This window comes from Schistocerca americana, chromosome 9 (genome assembly GCF_021461395.2).
Source record: "Schistocerca americana isolate TAMUIC-IGC-003095 chromosome 9, iqSchAmer2.1, whole genome shotgun sequence".
NCBI lineage: Eukaryota > Metazoa > Arthropoda > Insecta > Orthoptera > Acrididae > Schistocerca > Schistocerca americana.
Genome location: NC_060127.1, coordinates 66437293 through 66463596, shown reverse-complemented (window position 1 = coordinate 66463596; position 26304 = coordinate 66437293). Strand labels below are relative to the sequence as shown.

Here is a 26304-nt window from a genome sequence, read left to right as displayed (position 1 = left end):
TCTGTGGCCAATAGAATTAGGCTAATTTCATCTTCATAGGCACTCGACAATGATACATATGGGTTTATAGTCTATTCCCAGATTCCTTACTTGATACTGGCTTTTGACAATGGAAAATCATGGGTGGAATACAAATGTTGACAGGAGTAAAGGTGACAATTCATGATACAGTTAAGTCCTCAAGTGACTGAAAATGTTGTTAATCTTTTGGTGGACGATATCCTTCTTCGGAGGTAAGTGAGACCCACACACAGCTACACTATTCTGGTCAACTACATCGTAGCAACATTGCAGCTTGACTGGGGTGACAGGATGAGTGATGTGGAGCGGGGGAGGGAAGAAAGGAGGTGGAGAAATGGCTGGAGGGGGAGGCAGCAGCGGAGGGAAGGGGGGGGGGCGGTGGACAGGATGTGATCATGGAAGTGCTGTACCCAGCCCAGTGTAGGCAGGAGGATGTATAGCAGGTGCTCTAGTGAAGGACTGGACTGGGACTTGATGGAGTGTTTGAGAGGGAGTTAAATGGAGACATGAGTGCCAGTCGGATTTGTCAAACAGCCACTGAGTTGAATATGTGGTGCAAAGTAACACATGCTGACAGTGGGTGGTCAACTCTGCTCTCAGCCAAAGTTCGGAGGTTTCTGGTCAGTTTCATTCCAGTACGTTGTAAGGTGTACGGTCACTGTGCTATAAAACTGAAGTGGCCTACATTGCAATACATTTTTATGGCGATACTCTTCGAGACTGATTCGACTACTGGGTTCAAGTAACAAACCTAGGGCTGTGCCAACAGTGAAGTTAAGTAGTCAGCAGAAAACCACATCACCGAGCATGACGTGCTAGACTGTAATGGTCATTCTACGACCCGCATACAGACACTTCTCTGGCAAAACTCCAGCTTCTCTGAACACAGGCCCCTGCCCCACACTGATATGCACTGGCCTATCAACCTCCCCTGTGAACCAGTCTTGCTCCTCAACCACATTGTGTGCCACAGATGTCTGTGGTGGGTTTGCTCACTGGTGTCGCATGCCCACCCCATTCCTCTATTGCCTCTCCCTCCCAGTCCTCAATGGTTCAGTGAGTGATTGCCTTTACTCCTTCCATTATTTATATTCAACTTCCCAGTATCGTATTACAACCTCTCTTGTACATAGACTACTTATTTAATACATCTCCATAACAATGTTGCAAGGATCGAGCCCAGATGATTACATCTTCATTGCTGCTCACAACATAGTACTAATTTCGTCAACATTTAAGTACTCATTCAAAGCACTGCATTCACATTTGGGAAACACTGCATTCACATTTGGAAGGGTAACAATTCATATCCTTGAACCGACATCCAGATTTAGGTTTCCTGGGGGTTTTCTAGAGGGGTTCAAGGCAAATGCTGAGACATTTCATCTCTAAAGAACATGGTCAGTTTTGTTTGCCACCCTTCCACAACCTGGACTCGTGCTCTGCATTTAATGACCTCGTTACCTGTGTGATGCGAAATCTTATTTTTCCTTCCTTCTTCTCAAACTATTTATAAGTGGCTTTGTTACAAGTACATCGAAAAAACAGCCATTAATCACATGATACATGTCGCTTCTCCAGATATTTAAACTTACTGAACTTCATATACAGCTAATTCTCATTCATATCTAGAGATTATTGACATCTTTCTCTGAAGTTAAAATTATTTATCAAACACAGAACACCCAAGAAACTCAAAAAAGCCCTCCAAAAATGTTAATAATGAAATTCAAACACAATACCACTACATTCATTAATATACACATGAATGGAAGGGTGTTACAGCACTTGTCTGGAACTAAAATGCAATCTCAAAGAATTTGGGGTATTAATCTGCATTAAATTAATGTGAACTGACACGACTACCATAAAAGGCTTCTGTGGTAAAAATAAATACAAAGCTTTATGGAGTTAGCAGAAATCCAGATAACATCACAGAAAGTGGGACAGTATTTGGTCGATGCAACCATTTGACATACCCGCTTCTTTCCCGGTGTAGCTTCTCGCTGCACATACTCGTCACTTAACTGAAGCCAGTCTTCCAGGGAGCGCGGCTTTGAGTCGGAGTGGCTCGCCCTCTGCATCCTCCCAAGCCCGTCAAGCCGATCTGTAACCAGACACAGTGATAAACACGAATTCAAGATGTGCGACAAAAAGAACCGCCCTTTTGAAAGATATAACAAAATTAGCCCTAATGTTAACATCACAAATGCTCCACAACTTCCACAAGCAAGGGGTAGACAAAGCAAACATGCAATGAATGAGTGTCATCTCAGATATCTGTCCACATAAGCTGGAAATAAATCACAATGTATCAAAGTATCTCTTCAGATTTAATCTGAGAATTACATGAGTGTCAATGAAGCACAGTTACATAATTTAACTTTGAGGAACAGAACAATGTCACACGATGAACCGACAGTGGCAAAACACACAAAATAAGACCGTACCTAATGACTATCACAAAATTAGAAAATCCACTACTTCTGTTTGCAAAATTTATTAACAAATCAATAACTGGATTTATTTTCATGGCAATCAGAATAGATCTCACAGTGGTTGGAGGGGTAGTAGTGCCCGGCTCATTCTTTTGTGAATGCTTTATGCTACTTAAAACACGGATGTTGCCACAAAGCACCCTCAGTTCAAGCATCCTCTATCATTGTAAGTTAACTCACAGTTCAGACAAAAACTGTATCGACATCACTGATGACCCCCTCCTTCTCTTTGTATTTTAATCTGCAACTCAGTGCTCACACACTTCTTCATTTCAAAAGCGATTTACACTCTGGTGAGATTCTGCCACAACGGGGCTATGTCAGACCACACCCTACAAATTCCTGTGGCTGGAAATTTGATTTGCTTTCCCTTTAACTTTGTTCAGTGAAGTCAGCATCATTACTTCTTGGACATATGCACTGCAGAATTCCCTCACTACTGTTTACGTAGCACCCCAATCCTAAGACAAAAAGCTGCAGTTGCCGGAGACGAAGAAAATAATACAAATGTCCCCTTAGTATGGTTTAGAGCCACCTCTGAAACCAGAACTGCCTGAAATCTTCCATGAACCGATGAATATAAATTCTGAATACCAATAACTGGGATTGTTATTTAATTTTGTGCATAGAAACTATTGTAGTACCTCGAGAAATAGTGGAGGTAAGCAACAGACATTCAGGCTGGTTTTAAAATATGGGCTGCAATGGATTGACAATATTAACATCTAGTGAGTTTCAAGTACGGGAAGGTGTGCCATTTCATTCCCACACATACTTAGCCACTCTCAGACATTTCCAGCTGTGCAAATGGGGCACTATCACCAATAAATTCACCAGGTCTTCAAAAACATATCCATTGAGCTTCATGTCTCTTCTCACTGTGACTGTAAGATGAAGCACTGGAACCACAACATGACCTCCAAAGTCGTTATATGACTTCCACTATGTTTCACAGTTCAAGGAAGATGGTGGGGATGTTACGCTTACTGTTCTATTGTAAGGAACTTCTAGGACTACATTACATTTTTCCACTGGTCAGTGTTTCCTCAGCACCGCAGGTTCTCTGCATTTGCCAGGTAGGGAAGAGGTCTGGTAGTAATAGCTCTATATCAACTATATTTAATGCTGTTCCTATCTCACTTAACTCTTTAGATGCTTATTTAGCTCAGCATTCACTTTTAGGGGAGCAACCCTTAATCACCTCCAATGATCTCTAGTCTCCGCATTACTAAATTCAGTTGTCCTACTATTATTATCTTTAGCAGGTAAATAATTCCCATGAAATAGATCTCAAAGTGTAAAATAGTTACACTAAATATAGTCAGCAGATTTTTTTGCCATTGTCACAAATGCAAAAGCCTACATTGACAATTTGTCAGAAGTCTGTTGTGTCCCAGACAACTGTAGACCTGCACACACCAAAATGATCCCATGTGTAATGATGGGTCACATCACTTTCAGAGTTGTTATAGTACGTAGAACAATTAAAAGACAACATCAGTGCTTTAATTATGAGTCTTAAAACAAGTGCTGGAAATGGTTTATTGCTATCAGGGTGTTCATATTATTTTATCCAATGACTATAAATGTGAAGAATACAATTACTGGAACTGATAATCTTTCACTTTATAAATGAAACTGCTACAGATGTTTAATTATGGCAGAGTCATAACATAAAGATAAAAGCAAAAATGTTCACAAAGATCATAAAACAAGAGGTTGTGAATAAATGACAAACGATAGCACTGCCATACCTAGGACAGTCAGCCAGTCTCTACGTCTCATGATAGTGCTAAAATTCACATTCCGCCTTTGTCAGTGGATTGGTTTGCAGAAATCCATGTAAAGGCCCGTCCACACGCAACGATCTGTCTGCGCACATGTGATGTGCGCAGACAGATCGTTGCGTGTGGACAGAAGATTTGCACCAACCTGAGGTGTGTGCAAAGTTGGAGTTGGAGGTTTGAGCGAAACCTCTCAAATCTGTGGGTTCAAACCACATCTGCGCAGACAAGTTGGAGCGTGTGGACAGGAGATTGCCGCAAATCTGGCGCAAAACAGCTGTTTGCTCAGTCTAGTGTTTGTATTTGTGCGCACAGGGCATTAAAATGGCTGATACTCGTAAGTGTTCTCAATAGTTTGTAAGTAAACTCATTGAAATATACAGAAACCACCCATGTTTGTGGAAGATTAAAAGTAAGGAATATAGTGACCGAGACAAAAAGACAGCAGCATACAATGCTTTAATTGAAAAATTTCGGGCAGTTGACGCCTCGGAAAGCAGAGAAACGGTAATAAAAACATAATTTCGTTGCGAACTGGCGAAATTATTTGCGGATGGATGTCGAAACTTATAATTATCTCTTAAAGCTTGTAACCCCTCATATTATGAGAAAAAATACTTGTATGAGAAGGGCAATTTCTCCTCATGAACGGCTGGCAGTAACATTAAGACTCTTAGCAACAGGAAGGAGCTACAAGGATTTGGAATTTTCATCTGCAATATCGAAACAAGCATTGACTGAAATAATACCCAACAGATGTGAAGCTATTTACACTTTCCTGAAGGATGAGTTCATGAAGGCAAGTCAAGTAAATTAAGTCTGTCAACGAATTGCTTACCGAAAAGAGTTATCTAAAGTTCAGAAATCTGGGTGGTCTGGTGTAGGAGTAGATCAAGTACACCAGCCAACGTTATGGTATTTTGATCTGCTTGGCTTTCTTAGTGATCAAGAAGGGCCAAGACCAAGCAGGAGTACAATTGAAGATGAAATTGGAGTGTCAATGTGCGAGGAAATGGAACACGAGGTAATGTAAAACAAAACTGGTTCGCCCTGCAACTCTCGCAGTAAATTTACGTGAGAAAACTGCTTTCGCTTTAGCAGCCACTGTCTACACCATTTTGACCGATTTCTCTGTTTCCTGCGGTTGGTCTGAATGTTTTTTGCAACACAAGTTGCGAACACAGACCACAACAGAACTTCCTCCATTTCTATATTTCAAAATAACTGAATTAAATTTTGACGTTTACGGGGAGCGTAGTCGCTTGCCACTGATATTTCATTTCTACACCGACAGATGGTGGGCGAGTAGTAGATTGGGGTTTGTGTCGTGTGCACACACCACATTTGCAGCGATCTTTTGCATGTACAGACATCTGCGCCGATGTCTGCGCAGACAGATCGTTGCATGTGGACCGGGCTTAACAGTGTACAGTAATAGTAATAAAGAATTCATATTAGGCTATTCTGTAAAATATATATACAGAGAGGAGCTCTCACATACAGCCTGATGTTTGCAGTAACTCATTTAAATCTGGATCTTAACCCTGGAAACTACCATATGCTGCATAGCACAGGTTTCCTGTGGGCTCTGAAGTCTGTCACATGATGCCCAATGGGGAACTGATAACTTGTGACATTAAGTGACTGAAGTGAGGGTTTTTTATTATATTTCTGTTATTTTGTTCTGTGGGAGTACGATTTTTATACATTTGAAACTATAATGTAACGTGTTGGAACTGTCTGAGGAGAGGTATTAGTCGAGCTAGATGGCCAGACGTGAGAGCACTTGGCAGTTCTCAGCAGAGTACAAAAGCTAGCAAGACGGTAGCTGTACCGCCAAACGATTCTGCTTATTTATCTTTAACTGAGCTGCATGACAGACTCTGGCCACTACATAAATTACAGAATATCTTGCATTAATTTTATGAATGAAAGTGGGTGCAAATTTAATTTCTTGTATATTTAAAAGGTCATTTTATCTGTCGCTGTGACATTCTGTGACCAGTTGACAGTGGCCTAAGAAGTAGAAAGCCAGTTTGTGACCCAATAAACAATATTTTGCACAACATGAAGAAAACTTTTCCTGTTTAACATTATTAAAAGGATCCTGTTCATCTTAAAGGTGTTCTGTAATGATGCTGTCAACTTGGATTCAAATTACCTTCTTCATAATGAAAAGGCCTGTCAATTCTTTGGCAATATATTCTAATACACATTGTGAACTGCAAGAAAGTGGCAAAGTAAATGTGGAAATGAAAGTATCTTCAGTTACAAAACCTGGAAAAGTGAACTTCCACTGAAAGATACACACTGCCTTCCATGCTCGATTGCAAGCGACTAACCTGATGTCTAGCCCCACCCTCCAACCCAATGTCATGTTATGGACACAGGCGTGGATCTTAAACTATTCAAACTTCCCCTACGTTGAGTTCTTAGGCAGTGACAATGTGTGTGGCACTCAAGTACATAACATGAACTGGCCACATGCTAAGAAAAACTTAAGAGTTATTCTTTGAATAGGATACACTGAACTTTTCACTCTGACCTGTAATGATGTGTCTGAGGTGATTAAAATCATCCAGTTGATCGACACTTGAATTTGAACCTTGCCTTTTCCTGGTACTCAGGACCTGGGCACAGTTCAATACTCACCTCACAGTGTTTTGCTCTGGGTCTCAGTCTAATACACAGTTTTTAAATGACAGGAAGTATCACCACTGACACAGATATGGCAATTATTTTCTTAATGCCACCCAATGACAAAACAGTAAGCTTTATGGAAAAGCCCAAGCTAAGCAGATTACAACAGATGCACATGAATCCAACAGTTGCACAGATAAAACCAACTGATGCAGCAGACAGGTTGTGTATCCATAAAATGTCTTTCTAAATCAAAGAATGGAAAGCACTGGATGGATTGATATTGTCTGACATCCAAATTTTGTTCTTTGTAGAACAACAAAAATTAAGGATGTGGAGTGTCAAATGAACTTCAGAATTTTCACTTCCAGACAAAAATATGAGGAATGACAGCACAGAATTCATAAGAACAAATGTGGACTAAACTTTTCCCAGGCTTATTGCTGACCAGCTCTAAACAATAACACATTCACTTATCAGTTGCATTTATCTCCCCACATTTAAGAGGTTTAGTCAACAGTGAGCTCTCTCTGATGTAAGCACTTCACCAGCAAAATTAAGTTCTCCACACAGAGCTCAACACATTACACTGCATACTCCTGAAATGCAAATCACTGCACATGAACAAAAATGGAACATCTGTGACAGAGAACACAACTCTTGTCAATTATTTGCAATAAGCCTGCACATCACTGACACAATCAGGCCAGTAGCTCGTCAGACTGCAGCCCTGGAAACAGACACATTCACAGTTTGAGGTGAGTGAGATATGTCTTTAGGAAATATACTTACTCAGTTTATCACCAGAAGGCTCCATGCGCTCCCACTTGCTCGTGTACGTAGTGCTGTTCTCCAACTCCTGAAGCAACAACTCTTTAGGCTCAACAACAGTAAGATGATCACTATTAAGGCAGACCTGACACAAGTCACAGATGAATTTTCTTTCAAAAGAAAAGTAAGTGAAACTGTTTCTACAACTAAGAACTTACCAACCATTAGAGGCACTATTTCTGAAAGGCAGAAAAAATTTCTGCAAAATCTTGTGTTTAGTAAAAGCATTCTCATTTTTGTATCAAAGTTATCTTTTTACAGTACATTTATAAGCTCTGAATAATACCCTTCCTTTAGCCATTGACTTGAGTAATTACATCTGCACTGGTTGCAGGCTGCATATAATGCAGTAAGGTAAACAATAGTAGTACTACTATCAATCGAAAAATACAGAAAAATTTTGTGTATTTCCAACTATGCTTGACCAAGCAGCAGTCAAGAACAACATTATTCTGAAATAGTAGTACAAAACCAACATTAAAAAAGTTATGAGGTGTCACAGTGACACTAATTAACTCTTCCTGCAAACAAATTGCATGGTGTGTTCAAATAAAATGTTTCCTGAAATAACAGGAATGCACTTGTAATATTTATTCTTAATGCACGCAATGAAGTCTTTTACTGAATGTATTTGTGGATTATATGAACGAGCCATTATGTGCAACAAAAGTGCAATCATAAGGGCAATACTAATATTGGGCAGAAAAAACTGTTACACTGTAGTAAATAACTATTTCGTGTCCAACTCCCAGTGTGACTGTAAGTAAGGGCACATAAGTTCAAGATAACAGGTAACACATTCCCACGTGTTTGTAAAAGTTGTGATGTATGTATATCTTAAACTCTGGTTCAAATGAGATGCATAATTATTCAAGTGAAATTGAGTTTTTAGTAATAATGCCGTGTATCAGAACACACAAGTGTTGTGCATGCAAATATTGACTGATTAGGTAACTACAACTGAACTTTTGCTAAGAATGTCATAATAAATATTGTAATATGCAAGCCAATCATAATAAAATTGTATTCAACAATATTTTTTCTATATTTCAGTGTTGCTCTACCTGAAGTGAATACACTGACTGCTACACTAAAATTAGCAAATCTCTATACAGAGCACGCATCAAATATGTGTTTTCCCCGATTCAGCAAAACTGCTTTGTTGCATAATGAAATGTCAGCAACGAAGAAGCAAGAAGGCAATGTTGTACTAAATATATGTGCTATTTTGCATCAAGACAAAATAAGTAGTACATTTATAATATAGTTGTCAATCTGTAGACAACCACTACAGCATGTAATATTTATTTAAAAGTCAACTGAGATGCACACAATTAGCTACAGATTACGTCTATCCAAAAATAATGATAGTCTAGAAACAGTATTAGTAGTTTGATTACTGAATCAACCTTCACTCATTTCATAAACAGAATTTTCCCTTTACTTTGAAATAATAATCACAATCAGTGATGACTATGTCAAAAAGAAGACAACAATACACAACAAAATATATATAAGAGAAAATTAAAGTTTGTAAAATATGAGGATAAAAATTCAATGCAATTTCATCACATCAAGATATCCATGTGTGTGTTTCATTATTAGTAACACAAACAGACCATTTAATTTACGCAATATTTGCAATTGTCATTTTATAAATGCTGCACTGTAGACTGTATTGTCACTCATAAAATCTCAACACATCCATGAGATAATAATCTGACTCGATATTACAGGTGCTACAGTACTACAGATGTATGTAGCAACTAGTTTCCTGGCCTCAAATACGCGAGGAGATCTATTATTTCATGTAGAATCCATATAAGTTACTCCACAATCCGTGCACATATAGTGTTTGATGAGCGGATACATTAATGCCCTACTGTAATTTGTTCAGATGTACCAAATATAACCTGAATGCCAGCAGTGATCCATACACAGACTGCTTAGCTTAAAAATAAACTGAAAATAAATGACTGAGGGCTGCTAATTTACGAAGCAAAATGAGATTCGACAGAACAGAAAGTAAGCTTATTTGATGACAAGTGCAAAATCCACCACTTGACCCACGAATTCTCTGTCTGTCTGCCTGTGCTGCAAAATTCTCTTCCCAATGTCATAAATTGGGAAGTAATCCTCATTTAGGTGTCACAAAACAAGTACAGAACCTGCAGATCTTCCAGCCGCAACTGTAAATAAATTGATGTAATGTTGCACTATTTGTGCACCCCAAGTTTGGAGGCACATCACCCAGATGGAGAATCATACAGGTAATCAATGCTAATGAAGAAGATTGCTGTGGCACATCACAAATACGTATGGCAGATTATATATAGAGTGACCTCACCAAACACAAAACAGTACCAACTTCACGTGCAGTCGACCGGTTCCTGCAAGCGGCCCAAACTTTATCTCTGTGCAAATGAACACAATGTACGTGGAGAGAAAAAGACAATAAATTGGTTTCCATAACATCGACAAATTGTTCCCGTGCAGTTTGCTTGCCCGCCACTGAAAAAAAGATCAGTGCTACACGAGAGCAATTCTATTCCTCACTTTGTCCTCAACTGTGCAAAATACTTTTGTCACCCTCTACTTGGAGTCTCAAGTGAGGCAATAAATGTTGCTCTTCCTGCTTTCAGCTACAGGGCTATATGTCACAATCCTGATATGTCAGAATAATCAACGAAAGTGTCAGTCCTCTAGAAAAATGAGTCACATTATGTGGTCTGGCACCACCCTTAAAACTGTGCAGTCACTCCAAGATATTGAATTAGAGAGCAACCGTCAGCTCGAATCAATAAACTAAATTACTCAATTGTGTCATCTGTAGTCACATTCAGCATAACTGCAAATTTTACAGTTCTGGAATAGTTATAGCGGCACAGTAAGATCTATAACAGTTTCTTGAATCAAATACCTGTAATGAGCTTTCTTTGAAAAGTTGGCTATGTTACAAACTGAAATCAAACAAAAAGGAAAGCAACATAATAGTTTTACATTGCGATTATTACTGATGTAGCAATGAAAAAGAAACAAATTCCACAGCAAGGTGTGTATTCAATGTTGGTTGCTAGACTTCTGTTTTGACACTACAATGCCAGTGAGTGAACAGAAGCACAATTGTAGGATAATTTTGTTGCAGCTCAATGAAACTGTAGAATGCTACTACGTAATCTAAATAGGAAGCAAATAACACAAGTATAGCAATAATTAATGAAAGAGCTCCTCAGAAATTAACAAGTGGGAGTAAGAAGTATGATGCTAGAAATCAGAAAGATGGCAATGAATAGGTAAAATAACAAATGAACATAAGAATGAGCGAAGGCAAACACACTACACATTATACAATATGAATACTGAGTTCAAAAGTGTGTACAATCCCCCCCACTCTCTCTCCAGAGCCAGAGGAGTTATTCATTGTAGTATGCTAAAACCCATAACGAGGACACAGAATTGCCAATCAGTGCTTACCCAGCTGAAGCAAAATGCCAAGTACAGTAGACACACATTTAAAGTTCCTCATCCTCATAACCATTGCATGACCTGTTCCTGCTCTCCAACAGCCCACAATCTATCCTTCTTTTCTCCCTGAGGAAGGGACACATGGTTCTGGGTTTTATAAAACTGGAATATGTGTATCACTAGTATTCAGAATTTTGCGTCGTGAAGATAAGTACTGACCAGCTGTGTCCTTCCGTATCCTCGTAATTCTACAGTCTTCTCGAAAGCATTCTCCTTTCGATACCTCTTACACATTAATCATTCTAGATCCCCTCCACTTGTGGGCTGGTGGCTGTGACTGATTTTCACTTCCACTATGTCTACTAATGCTCATATTTCTGTTTTCTAATTTTGGATCTTAGTTCTTAAGAAATAAACCTCTGGCTGCAGGAGTGTGGTGTGACACGTTTATAGCTTTTTCAAATTTTTAAAAAGTGTATGTACATGAGACAAAATTAAGATAATTCATTATACTTTGTGATCCAAAAAAAATCCATGACAGAGATTTTAAAATTTGTGTTAAATGCACACACCTGGCAAAAACTGTGCACAGTACAGCCAAGAGTATTGTCCTTTCAAATTCTGTTTCTGACACAGATATCACTTCAATGTCAAAGAAAATATAGTAATTAATACATCTGCTCAAAATCCTTTGTGCAACCAGCCTAACTGAGTTACAAAGTGTTACAATAGAACTAATGTAAAATTGGTTGTCATCCGATGGAAAAGAAAAATGACGCAGGAAAGAAATCAAAAAATAATGCATATCACGCATCACTTATTAATGAGTTTTATCATGCATTATTTATGTTCCCTTTCTGGTACAAGAGACAGACAAACGTTATCCAATCGATTAATGATTCTGAGAATTTCAAACGTTAGAAAACTGGAGTACATAAAAACACACTCTTTAAACAATATGTTAATGGAATACTTAAGATTGTGAATTATTTTATTTTTCAATTAAAATTTACTACTAAAATATTTTACTCTCCTCAATTATATACAAAAATTCTGTGCAAATGATAACAGTGCTCCAACATCTTGCCGAATGCTCTTTTTGTGTCTAATGTACAATAAATTTGTGTTTTCAACAATACAGACTGGACCGTAAGAAAGATTTCTCACTGTAACAAACAAGATCAAATGTTCTCCAGAGGAAATCAATATGGATTCTGCAACAAACACTCAAGAAGTCATGTTATCTCTAACCTCTTCCTCTTTTTCTTAAAAGAAAGAAAGACCTGAATAGCCTACCTTATGATAACAGGCTCAGTGAATGAATTGGCACACAAAGGAAAATAGCTAACATTAAAATTGTGATATATAAATTTGCTATCCATATATCTGACAATTACTTGAGTACAACTATACAAACACTGAAAGCAAGAGCAGTTGGCTGTAATCTTAGCCAACAGTACTGTAGCAAAAACTTAGCCAATAGTACTGTAGCAAACAAGGGAATTACGAAATTTAACATACTTCACTCAAATGACAAAAAAATAGTAAACACGCACAAGAGCGCAAGCATGCACACACACACACACACACACACACACACACACACACACACACACACACACAGAGAGAGAGAGAGAGAGAGAGAGAGAGAGAGAGAGAGAGAGAGAGTCTTGAACAAACCTAAATGATTATTTTGTGTGGAGCGCCAACAAAATAGTCTGAGAAATTCCACATTTCAATTACCTGAACCAATTTTCTTCTAACTCCATTTGTTATTGCCAACTGTAATGAACAAATGAACAATGTGGAAATACATAATGCAAGTCTTCTCACTGAATTCCCTGCAGAGGTCTTACCTCAAATTTCAGTGCAGCACACACACATAGAAACAGTACGAGGTATATAAAGCTCTGATTGGAAGAGCTCCACACTCATTGCTGCCACTGCTGTGGCAGCCCACCTCCTGCGCCATGGCACAATCTCTTCTTTGGAAAGCATGTGCTACTAATCTAAAATGTAGTGAAGCCGGCTCGCCTTACCTCATCACCATCCTTCTCAGTTTCATCTCCCTCTGGTTCCTTGTCAGATATACTGTCTTGTGTTTCAGTTACAGCTTTTGAGTCGTCCTTTTCCACATCAGCTGCAGTATCCTCCATTTCCACCTGAGGCACAAATGAATTACAGAAGAGACAGCTCTGAATGTCACCAGTGATGTCAATGGGAGCACCTACATACTGGTTCGCTAGTCACTACAGCAGTTTTAACCACCCATTAAGGCCACACTGTATTATTTAAGACCATGTATTCTGGCAAGGGCTAACTATTAGGTACACTCTACAGTTTAATTAATATTCTGGTCTTTTAATGCCACTGTTATGTTTACTATGAAGTATTACACATTAAGACTTAGCAGGTTTTTTTAGTTATGAAAAGTTTTAATATATCATTTTAAAACTTCTACATACAGGTCAATCGCTCTAATGCTACAGCACTGGCAGTGAGCCTGCTCTGTTGTGATTTGACTACTCGCCTCACCCAAGTCTTGGCCACCTCTGCCAACTGTGCAGCGAACTTGCCACGCTATGTTATTATCACTGCTGTGTCTGTTCCTTTGTTTACAGACACTAACAAAACTTCACAATGATGGGAAAAGTTGTATTTCGTAGATTCTTTTATGTATGATTCAGATTAAAAAGAGAAACAAAACGTATATCCATAATGCACTGTTTACAACAATGCCAGTTTCTGCTTGCTTTTCTTTATGCAAATAACACTACTTGTTACAGGGTCATTTTCTATTAGAGTTGATTTGACAATGCAAGGAAAGTGCCGTCCTCAAAGCTGTGAGATTTTTTATCTTCCAAATGGCAACCTCAAGTGTTTGTTCTTTCTTTGTGCTGCTTCTCCAGAATTTTACAAATAATAGTCGGATATAGCTTGGACACTGATGGATACTAAAGACCTTGGTGTCACGCATCCACATCATGTCATTATCATCATGTTCATTATCATCATCATCATGAAATTGTGAATCGAATAACAAGACTTCCGATGTGAAGAAATAGCATACCAGTAGCATTAAAAAAAACAATTTTTGACACAAATGCTGTGCTATTTCTCCACATCGACATTCTTCAAAAGCAGCTGCTGAAAATGTAAATCTAGACATCCGCAGCCGTTGTCACTGTCAATAAAACAGTTCAGGAGCTGTTAAAATAAAACAGGAGTCAGTGTTGTTAAAATAAAACAGGTGTTGTTAAAATAAAACAGGAGTCAGCTCAGCACAAGTCCTGAGGAAGGCCACTATCTATAGTGTCCAAAACATTTGATATTTTATATACTGACAATGTGTTCAACAGCCCAGAAGAATTTTATTGACAGTTATTGAAAATTATGAACAAAAATCTAAATGACAAGACTAGTCTCTGAGATGGACTGAGATGTGTGAGGGGTAATGCTGATATAATCGGCACTCAGCGCTAACAACAGGAACTGCAACATTTAACTTCACCATGCAGCTTTGACACTACAACTACTAGGTCACTGACATTTGCTGCAATGAGTAAACAGGTAAGTCAACATGAGGTGTTCCGCACAAATCTGATATGTGATGAAACTGAACGGCAGACCCATCGGCTGCCTTTTACTGTGCCACTTATGTACTGTTACCATTGTTGGCAAAGTGGTTTCTCCATTCGTGAACATGCATGGTTTTCCTTTCAATTCTTGCTCTAAGGGAGATAAGCAGGCTGCTAGCTTGTTGATGTATAGAATATCTAACAATAAATCAATACTTAAATATACAGCTCTAAAACAGGCTGTTTGTTTACAATGTACAGCCAATATTTTTATAGGTCAGTACATAGATATTTTTTTCATCAACATATCAGTACTTTTTTCCGATCTATTGAGGGCCAATAACAACATTTTTGTAAATACAGATATCTCGGATTCCTGATTTTTTAAAAATATCAACAATCCTATTCCACAGACAGCAAAACACCTGAATGGGAGCGCAATGCTTGACTATGGTATAAGCAACTGAGTATCATGCTTGTATTGTAAATGACGTACTTCTCGCACCAAGTTGGTATGCTACATTTTTATTCACTCTATGTATTTTATGTGATTGTCAGCATTTTCACAATGTATCTTCTCTTTTATTTAAAAAAAAATACTTTGATAATGACCACATTCAGAAACTAATCTTTGGGGTGGTTGTGCCATACATCAATCCAGACCGTGCGGCAGATTTTCACTATTTTCCCGTAGCTGGACTTACACTCCCGTGTATGTATTTTCCCTGAACCCAATTGCTTTCTTATCTCCATATTTTCTTTAATTCAGTTATTCCCTGTTATTCTAGTTTTGCTGCATGCTTCTCGGCCAACATTTTATATCCATGAAGGGTCCAAAAAATCTCACTCTTCTCTGGGATATCATATTTAAAACTGGTTCCACACTCTCTTGCAGCTACCGTATTGATCCTTGTCACCAAACTTTATCTTTTTCTTGTGTCCCACATGTTGCTCAAGGGTCCCCCCCCCCCCCCCCCTCTCACTTCTCCTCCAGTCAGATGCAAGCTCTCTTCTCCACAGTGACTGTCTGGTCTAAATGCAAGATATTTCAAATTATTGACAGACGATGCTGCAATTCACAGTTTCTCTATCGGTTTTTCTTTCTGTAGTTGTCTTTACAACTATTTCTACAGTATTTGGGATATGTTTATTGTGTGTTTGTCTGTAACTCACTCGTTACTTTCATCTCAAAATATTGGAATTTCCTTTCAATTTTCCAGACGGTCTCTGCATCCAATAATTTAGACTTATAGTAGACAACACTGAGACCAGGTTCAACTGTAATTTCTGCCCAATTTTACTGTCTGTTTGCACCTTCTGCCTTATCATGTAACAATGTTGTACAGGTGGCAAAAACTATAAACCCTGCTGTGATGTCACACTGCCACAACAGTGTTCATAGCACAAAATATGGTAGAGGTTGAAAATGCCGCTTCAGTTGTAAATTTCTTTTATCATCACAACCGGTTTCAGACTCTCATAAGCCCATCCTCAGGTGTCGCAACTGTGCTGTGCCCCCTGAGCGCCACAGTGGACATGTACTAGGCGCGGTTTGCTACCTATGAGTGCAGAACAGTGACTCCCTGTCCTGCACCCATAGGTAGCAAAGCGTGCCTTGTACACGTCCACCGCAGCACTCGGTAGCACAGCACAGTTTCGACACCTGAGGATGGGCTTATGAGAGCCCGAAACCAGTTGTGATAATAAAAGAAATTTACAACTGAAGCGGTATTTTCAACCTCTAGTATAATGCTCAGTTGTGAATGTTCATCTGACAGGATTGTCTGTCACAAAATATGGGTTAAGCATATACAAAGCTAAGAAAAAAGTGACAAATAACAGAAGAAAGGTAGAAGAAAGATAACTGGACTGAGTTCTTATGAAATTGTGATTACGCTGGGAAAAACAATTCTCAAAAGGTGTTTAATCCAGGTAAAATGGGAACATTGGGTACACTAATAGTGGATCGCTTTTTGCCTAATAATAAAGATAAGAAGCTTACAATGTGTTTCAATCACAGTAGAGTAAATAACCACAGATAACTAGTAGAAGCAAATGGATGTATTGTCACATACTCCAGAATACGGTAAACCTCTTCAGGTGGGACATGATTTAAGCAAAAATCACATGAACTTTACTTTCCATAATATCTAAAACTGGAAAATAATTCTAAAATTTGCAACTTAACAGGGTGAGGCAGTCCAATAGTTTCCAAATTACAAAAATAGTCAAGCTGATAAGTTGATTATTTTTCCACAATTGCTTTAAATTGCCAAATTAAGTGTATAGATTGAAAGAAAAGACCCTGTTTCAGGCGCTCCAACACTATTGAAACACAATGAAGTAATAAAAGAAAACAGAACACAATGTCTTGCAAGGAGGTCTTATACTATTAGCTTGTATTATTCTCACCTCAATTCCTCACCCTGTCATTTCTCATGCCCTCTACTACAAGAACTACACTTTGGGTCTCTCTCTTTCGTGAAATACTGCCTTTTGTGTTGCATCTCTAGAAAGTATTCTGTTATCAGTTTTAGTGAAACACCGGGGTTTGGATTCATAGCTATTTAACAAGCTGAAGATCTGATTGGTTAGTCTGTTATTATCCATTCAGTATCAGTGTCCATAAAACTGTTGTCGACTTTTCCTCGTTACATTAGTTAGCATCTCCAAACTGAGTACTCTGTTTTATCTTAATCTGTATTTAGCATTATTATTACTTTTAGGTCCCAGTTTTTTCTCAGAATTCTTCTTTCAACTTTTTCCCATTTTTCAAGATCCACCAACGTGTAAAGTGTTTCTCCTGTACATGGTGCTTCAGGCCTTTCCAGTGTTTGGCAGTGCCTGATTTTTGTGTTCCAAGACAAAGATTTTTTTGTTATATATGTTTTTTGTCATTTAATTAACATATGCTGCCATGTTAACAAATACACTCCTGGAAATGGAAAAAAGAACACATTGACACCGGTGTGTCAGACCCACCATACTTGCTCCGGACACTGCGAGAGGGCTGTACAAGCAATGATCACACGCACGGCACAGCGGACACACCAGGAACCGCGGTGTTGGCCGTCGAATGGCGCTAGCTGCGCAGCATTTGTGCACCGCCGCCGTCAGTGTCAGCCAGTTTGCCGTGGCATACGGAGCTCCATCGCAGTCTTTAACACTGGTAGCATGCCGCGACAGTGTGGACGTGAACCGTATGTGCAGTTGACGGACTTTGAGCGAGGGCGTATAGTGGGCATGCGGGAGGCCGGGTGGACGTACCGCCGAATTGCTCAACACATGGGGCGTGAGGTCTCCACAGTACATCGATGTTGTCGCCAGTGGTCGGCGGAAGGTGCACGTGCCCGTCGACCTGTAGGGAAGCAGCCTACTCACGCTGTAGTAAATTCACATCAGTTTCCATTGTGTGCCAGCCAGCCTGCTGTAACTAGCTCTGACGTCATAAATGTTGCGCAATACCTTAAAAATCAAGCAAATGACCTAAAACTTTTCTAGCATGTCAGGAATAATACTAAATTAATGAGTGTTAAATATCAGTTCGATAACTTCAGCCATTTTCGAAATTTGGACGTTTTTCTGAAAAAATCATTGGCGCAACAGAAAAGAGCTAGCGACTTCAAAATTTATATTTAGATTCATCTTTCATAATGATTTAATAAAAACAGTACTTTGGATTTCACAAATTAAGATTTTAGTGGAAATTCATGATTTTGTGGTTTTCGTCTCAAAACTGAAGGAAGCAAGATAGATTAAGTAGGCTAATAAATAAGGCTAGGATGTTTAGATTTAAATAGGTTGGAGGTCCGCTATGACTATGAAGATGTGTAAAGTTTCTTTTTAATACCTATAAAATTATAGCGATAGCGGATCTCAAAAGGGCCAGTTCAGAGCTCATCTACTGCGTGCAGTGTAATTTAATTAATTCTCGCGCCCAAAATATTTAACTTAGCCACGTCAAAATTTTATTATCAATACTTACCTGCGTGGTGAATGCACGTTTAAATTAAGAGCTTCCTCGGCCATCAGCAAAAGAAGCTATAAATTATTATGTAACTTGAAGTGGTGCGTTACAAGCCCAGCGGCTAGTCGGGAGAGCCGAAAAGATCAGGCGTTCCCTTAGCCGTCCGCACCGCGGCTTTATATATAAGAACGCTGCGCGAGGAAGCAAGGCCCCAGTTCTCTCCAGACGCTGAATGACACGCCATCTGTGTCGGGAGTCGCGTCGCATCAGTGTCACTGCTACAAACAGCCTCGGATGCCGTATAGTGTTAATTCTGGGTTGACTTTAATTATCGGTATTCAGTTTGCGTATTGTCGTATTTTCACGTGCCGTCGCGGGACAGACATTCTACCAAATATTTAGCGTGGCGTTTGATGAAATATTTTCATCAAATTATGGCGAGCATTCTTTTTAACATTTAATTCGGACATTTATAGTTGCATCAGCGCATTAGACTCTGAACTGCTCTGTTAGTTAGGTTGTAGGGATACTTGTGGTTTTTATCAGTGAATTTCAGAATATACTCAACTATTTTGGAAAACCGTTTTTGATTAGAAATCCCGGACAATCTCCTAATTCCTCAGAGCTATAAGCTGCAGCTATAATAACATTCTCAGATAAAGTGGGCACTAGGATCTCTAATTACTGGTTCCATGTTTTATTAAATCACTTTCTGGGTGCCAAAAAGTAAATAGAGAGCCAGTGTTGAGAATGGCGAAAGACAGCATTAACAACATTCTAAAAGCCAGAAACTGATTCTACATGCAAGCATTTATCCAGCAATCAGATTTTAGATATTTTTACAAACTTACTATCCGCCGCCCCACAGACCTGGGACCGGACCGCAGCGACGCACGGATGCACGCCAAGACCGTAGGATCCTACGCAGTGCCGTAGGGGACCGCACCGCCACTTCCCAGCAAATTAGGGACACTGTTGCTCCTGGGGTATCGGCGAGGACCATTCGCAACCGTCTCCATGAAGCTGGGCTACGGTCCCGCACACCGTTAGGCCGTCTTCCGCTCACGCCCCAACATCGTGCAGCCCGCCTCCAGTGGTGTCGCGACAGGCGTGAATGGAGGGACGAATGGAGACGTGTCGTCTTCAGCGATGAGAGTCGCTTCTGCCTTGGTGCCAATGATGGTCGTATGCGTGTTTGGCGCCGTGCAGGTGAGTGCCACAATCAGGACTGCATACGACCGAGGCACACAGGGCCAACACCCGGCATCATGGTGTGGGGAGCGATCTCCTACACTGGCCGTACACCACTGGTGATCGTCGAGGGGACACTGAATAGTGCACGGTACATCCAAACCGTCATCGAACCCATCGTTTTACCATTCCTAGACCGGCAAGGGAACTTGCTGTTCCAACAGGACAATGCACGTCCGCATGTATCCCGTGCCACTCAACGTGCTCTAGAAGGTGTAAGTCAACTACCCTGGCCAGCAAGATCTCCGGATCTGTCCCCCATTGAGCATGTTTGGGACTGGATGAAGCGTCGTCTCACGCGGTCTGCACGTCCAGCACGAACGCTGGTCCAACTGAGGCGCCAGGTGGAAATGGCATGGCTAGCCGTTCCACAGGACTACATCCAGCATCTCTACGATCGTCTCCATGGGAGAATAGCAGCCTGCATTGCTGCGAAAGGTGGATATACACTGTACTAGTGCCGACATTGTGCATGCTCTGTTGCCTGTGTCTATGTGCCTGTGGTTCTGACAGTGTGATCATGTGATGTATCTGACCCCAGGAATGTGTCAATAAAGTTTCCCCTTCCTGGGACAATGAATTCACGGTGTTCTTATTTCAATTTCCAGGAGTGTAGTTACATGTAGGGTTTATAACTTGACATCTTATTTCCTTCACTATTCTCCCTCCTTGCCTTCCCCTTTTCACAATAAACCACACGTTTAATCAATATATAACTTACAGCACACATTTCTAAAATTCCATCATTGTTTTTGAGTAAAGTAGTGACCTGCCCCAGGTTCGCACAGATAGCTTTAAGTAGGTTAGGCCAGAGAACTCGTGTGGCGTAGTGTATTTTGTTTATGGGCCACTGAGTGTGGTTACGAATAAATTGAAGAGAACAACATTAAATAACTGAATACCACCACTTTCATATAACTTATGCAATGTAAGCAGTGCACAGTACAGGTCATCTGAAGGTATGAATGTCATGTGCTCTGTATTGAATTGGCAACTGGAGTGACATTTCATGGCAATGATGAGAGGACATCATGATGTAAGTAATACATTTACAATCAGTGTCGATAATGTCACATGAATCATGGGTGTATATTAGTGAATGATTCAATATGGACTGGAGGCTGGCTGAGGTGGCACAAATAAAAGAAGAAAAAATAAGAAAAAACACAAATGATGTACACATTCAGCTTGTGTTACAGCACTCCTCTTGTGAAGTTTAGCATGCACTGTGATGCACCTTTAAGAGCTGTTGCCGCAATTCTTTGCCATGGATTCTTTATGGCAGACTTCAATAACGTGCCATGCAAAGAATCACATCAACATCTAGGTTTGATTCAAGCAAGGCATAAAGCTGACAGTTGAGTTATTTGCCATGCTGCTGAAAGAACATATTGTATGTAAACAAAGCAAAGTTGCTGTAACTGCTGAAATAGTTTTTCCGAAAAATGTTGTACTTGGAGAATTAGAAATAAAACCAATAATATATGGTGTTCATCCATGATCATGTAGACATATATTTAAGGAGTTTAGTATTCAGCCTACTGCTTCACAGTATATTTATCCCCTCATGAAGTTTGCTGTAAATGATCTACTACAGTTCGAAAGGAACAATGATGTGTATAATTGCAATACCACAAGGAAAAATGGAATTCATTTCTCCACATTAAGGTCCTTTCTAGCACAGAAATGGATGCACAACTGTGCAACAAAAATTTTTTATCACTTACCCAGTGATATAAAATGTCTGACAACAAGCAAAGTAAAATTTGATAGCAAATTCAGAAAGTTTCTTCTTGAAACACCGCCTATTCCATAGGAGAATTTCTATTATTGTAATGTGTACAAGGTGGTGGGCAGGAATTACTAACTCATACTTACTTTTGTGTGTGTGTGTGTGTGTGTGTGTGTGTGTGTGTGCGCGTGTGTGAGGAGGGGGTGACCTCAAAAATATAACTTTATGTACAAATTAAAGTGTGATGTGAATGTAAAATGACTCGTTCCACATCATTAGGATCTATTGTGCAAAATGATCCATGGAACATGTAACTAACTAACTCATATTTTGGAATTGCACATAGTTTTAGTTAAGCAGTTCTTCTCAAACAGTTGCAGAGAAACTATTGGTCAAAAATATTTGATTACTTCGAACTGTAAGTCTAACATCACAGCCTCATGATGAGGTAGGTACCTTTTCATTGTAAGTCATGCTATTACATCACTTCAAACTTGAGTAACTCACTGTCAGTTGTTCAAAGAATTTGCAGTGAATTAATAGTGCACATAATGAATGCAGATCTGAGGGAAGCATCAATTGGCAGTCCGAAATTCTCATAATATTTCCAAATCCATATCTCAATACTGTTGAGGGCAACACTAGGTTAAATGGCAAAATGAAAAAAAGTGACCCAGCTGGGATTTGATCCCACATCCTTTCAGTTTTCAGCAACATGCTCTGTCTCTAGAACACCACACCAGATGCAAATTAGATTCCACTTGCCGCGTTCTACAGTCACTGCTGCTCTCTTAAGTTACAATGGCTGTTTGCCAGGTGGCAATGACAATGCTTTCAAAACTTAACTTTAACTCACTATAATCCAGAAAATTTGTAAGAAATATTTATAAATTATATACAAAAATCTTCCTCATGACTCAGTCTACCTATTAGCCAAAACCAGACCAAAATCCCTACAGCAGTTCCTGAGATTAGCATAAACACACTGACGTGAGCAATCATCTTCAGTTTACATATACCGGGTGCTCATTTTAACTGAAGACATGGAAATATTTCGAAAACTACACATCTGATCAAAAAAGTTATAATTCCAATTTGTTTGTCTCTGAGGGGTACAACCAATGATATCGCACGCAACTCTCCATCCCACCTCGTGTATGGAGGGCAACTTTGAAATCTTCAATGGGTACCCCCACTTTTTACTGCAGATTACAATTCTATGGCAAAATCTACATATGTTTTGTCTGTAGCATTTTCTTCATTTTACCGCAGATGGTGTTGTAATCGGAGGAATAGACATGCTACTCAAAGGCCCTTGAATGTCCAACGGCACACGGGAGTTTTTGAGATTTTTCAATCGCTTCCGTTAAAATGAACACCCAGTATAGAGAAGAGATGATTATTTATCTCTCTCCACAGTTGTTCCAAAATGGATGTGTTGTACTTTACTGTGTTCATTCCCGGAGTAAGAAAAACTTTGCTAGCAGTGTGAGATGTTAATACAGCATTGTTTTACATCATCTCAATTATTCACATTAATCAACAGTAACTTCATGTTAGGTGAGTAAATTATAGTATTCACATGTGCACAAGAACACTAGTACATGGAACCTGGAAGGACCCACTAAATGCACACATGACTGAATACAACAGTTCATTGAATCACAGGAAAATCAATGACAAGTTGTGGGCATGGAATCAAAACAATAATCAGTGATTTTATGGGACGTAGCAAGCTAAAAACAAGTCCCAAGTAAAATGTTGTTTGTTGCCTTTCAAGATGGACAGTATTGTCCTTGAGGACGTCCTTGATTCTGTGAATTTGAATTTTTTCAGTATGGAACTGTTAAAGATGCAGACCACACAAAAGAGTAACTTCATCTTTTTCAATGAAGGGGTAATTTAATAGCCATATTCTTCCGTACTAGATCACAGATAAAATCTGTAATGCTGTATCTACCAGAATGTTCACATGTGGTTCTTCGTTGTGTAAATGGGTAACATTACCCTAATGAGAATGTAGTTCTAAATAACTGGAAACAAGGAACTGGATTCTGCCAGTGCTGACCTTTAAAATATCAGCATGCAGATGCCTGCTCCTCTTTGAAGGTGAAGGCACTGATCATTTAAATGAGGAAGACAAAACTGCATACCGGTGTTCCACTGTTATCTGTGCATACTTTAGTTTTCTTGACATACATATTAAACATTAACTGTAGAGCACTGTTCACACAGATTAACAGGAATTGATAAGGAAACATCTACTGTCAGACTAGTTGTCATTTCTACAGTCATTGCTAGAAACACAAAGCAATCTCAACAAAAACTGCAATAGTGAGGCACTTAAACCATGTTTCACCTTACCTCTGTGATAGCGACCGATTGTAGCAATGAGCGAACATCAAGGCGGAGGTAGTGTTTCGGAGTAGGCTCCCAGTTTTCGATGATCTCACTGATGTCTTTCTCTGAACGATTGTGGATGTTCCTCTTCGAGCACACTGAAGCGTCCATATCCATTTCACAGATGTATACCTTTGGTGAGAAAAAGACACCAAAAACTTATTTACAGGAAGTCATGTTACATTCTAAAAAGAATTATATGAATATAATAGAGGGAAACATTCCACGTGGGAAAAATATATCTAAAAACAAAGATGATGTGACTTACCAAACGAAAGTGCTGGCACATCGATAGAGACACAAACAAACAAACACAAACATACACACAAAATTCCAGCTTTCGCAACCAACGGTTGCTTCGTCAGGAAAGAGGGGAGTCATTCCAATCCCGGGAGCGCAAAGACTTACCTTAGGGGGAAAAAAGAACAAGTATACACTCGCACACACACACATATCCATCGACACATACACAGACACAAGCAGACATTTGTAAAGGCAAAGAGTTTGGGCAGAGATGTCAGTCGAGGCGGAAGTACAGAGGCAAAGATGTTGTTGAAAGAAAGGTGAGGTATGAGCGGCGGCAAATTGAAATTAGCGGAGATTGAGGCCTGGCGGATAACGAGAAGAGAGGGTATACTGAAGGGCAAGTTCCCACCTCCGGAGTTCTGACAGGTTGGTGTTAGTGGGAAGTATCCAGATAAGCCGGACGGTGTAACACTGTGCCAAGATGTGCTGGCCGTGCACCAAGGCATGTTTAGCCACAGGGTGATCCTCATTACCAACAAACACTGTCTGCCTGTGTCCATTCATGCGAATGGACAGTTTGTTGCTGGTCATTCCTACATAGAAAGCTTCACAGTATAGGCAGGTCAGCTGGTAAATCACGTGGGTGCTTTCACACGTGGCTCTGCCTTTGATCGTGTACACCTTCCGGGTTACAGGACTGGAGTAGGTGGTGGTGGGAGGGTGCATGGGACAGGTTTTACACCGGGGGCAGTTACAAGGGTAGGAGCCAGAGGGTAGGGAAGGTGGTTTGGGGATTTCATAGGGATGAACTAAGAGGTTACGAAGGTTAGGCGGACGGCGGAAAGACACTCTTGGTGGAGAGGGGAGGATTTCATGAAGGATGGATCTCATTTCAGGGCAGGATTTGAGGAAGTCGTATCCCTGCTGGAGAGCCACATTCACAGTCTGATCCAGTCCCGGAAAGTATCCTGTCACAAGTGGGGCACTTTTGGGGTTCTTCTGTGGGAGGTTCTGGGTTTGAGGAGATGAGGAAGTGGCTCTGGTTATTTGCTTCTGTACCAGGTCGGGAGGGTAGTTGCGGGATGCGAAAGCTGTTTTCAGGTTGTTGGTGTAATGGTTCAGGGATTCCGGACTGGAGCAGATTCGTCACCCTGTGGCTAAACATGCCTTGGTGCACGGCCAGCACATCTTGGCACAGTGTTACACCGTCCGGGTTATCTGGATACTTCCCACTAACACCAACCTGTCAGAACTCCAGAGATGGGAACTTGCCCTTCAGTATATCCTCTCTTCCCGTTATCCGCCAGGCCTCAGTCTCCGCTAATTTCAAGTTGCCGCCGCTCATACATTTCTGCCCAAACTCTTTGCTTTACAAATGTCTGCTTGTGTCTGTGTATGTGCGGATGGATATGTGTGTGTGTGTGTGTGTGTGTGTGTGTGTGTGTGTGTGTGTGTGTGCGCGCGCGAGTGTATACCTGTCCTTTTTTCCCCCTAAGGTAAGTCTTTCTGCTCCCGGGATTGGAATGACTCCTTACCCTCTCCCTTAAAACCCACATCCTTTCGTCTTTCCCTCTCCTTCCCTCTTTCCTGATGAGGCAACAGTTTGTTGCGAAAGCTTGAATTTCATGTGTATGTTTGTGTGTCTATCGACCTGCCAGCAGTTTCGTTCGGTAAGTCACATCATCTGTGATTTTAGATATAATACTCTATTTCCTGGTCTGATGGAAGATGACACATTCATGTTATGTACCTATTTCCTGAAGTATTGTTAACATGAAGATGTAAAAATATTAGTAGACCTGTTACTTATTGCCTATGACGCCCATAAATAAATGCTGACATCTGATTGCTCTTTCGCAACATTTAGCACAAAGAATTCACTCATGAAGTC

At 40.0% G+C, this 26304-nt stretch overlaps 1 protein-coding gene across 13 annotated transcripts in view; it reads right to left on the bottom strand.

Moving 5' to 3' along the window:
• The window catches only part of LOC124551171 (YLP motif-containing protein 1-like), a 383298-nt gene that overhangs the window by 98406 nt on the left and 258588 nt on the right, over positions 1–26304 (bottom strand). For 10 of the 13 annotated variants that reach the window (XR_006967786.1, XR_006967785.1, XR_006967783.1 and 7 more), the window contains exons 20-23: positions 24132–24299; positions 13279–13401; positions 7736–7802; positions 2001–2128 (exon numbers count right to left, since the gene is read on the bottom strand). Coding sequence is in view for 7 of the 13 variants with exons in the window: in XM_047126156.1 (XP_046982112.1) it covers positions 2001–2128; positions 7736–7802; positions 13279–13401; positions 24132–24299 (486 nt within the window). In the remaining 6 variants the exon portion in view is untranslated. The remainder of the gene's footprint in view (positions 1–2000; positions 2129–7735; positions 7803–13278; positions 13402–24131; positions 24300–26304) is intronic. The other 3 variants (XM_047126160.1, XM_047126159.1, XR_006967788.1) reach the window with 2 other exon arrangements.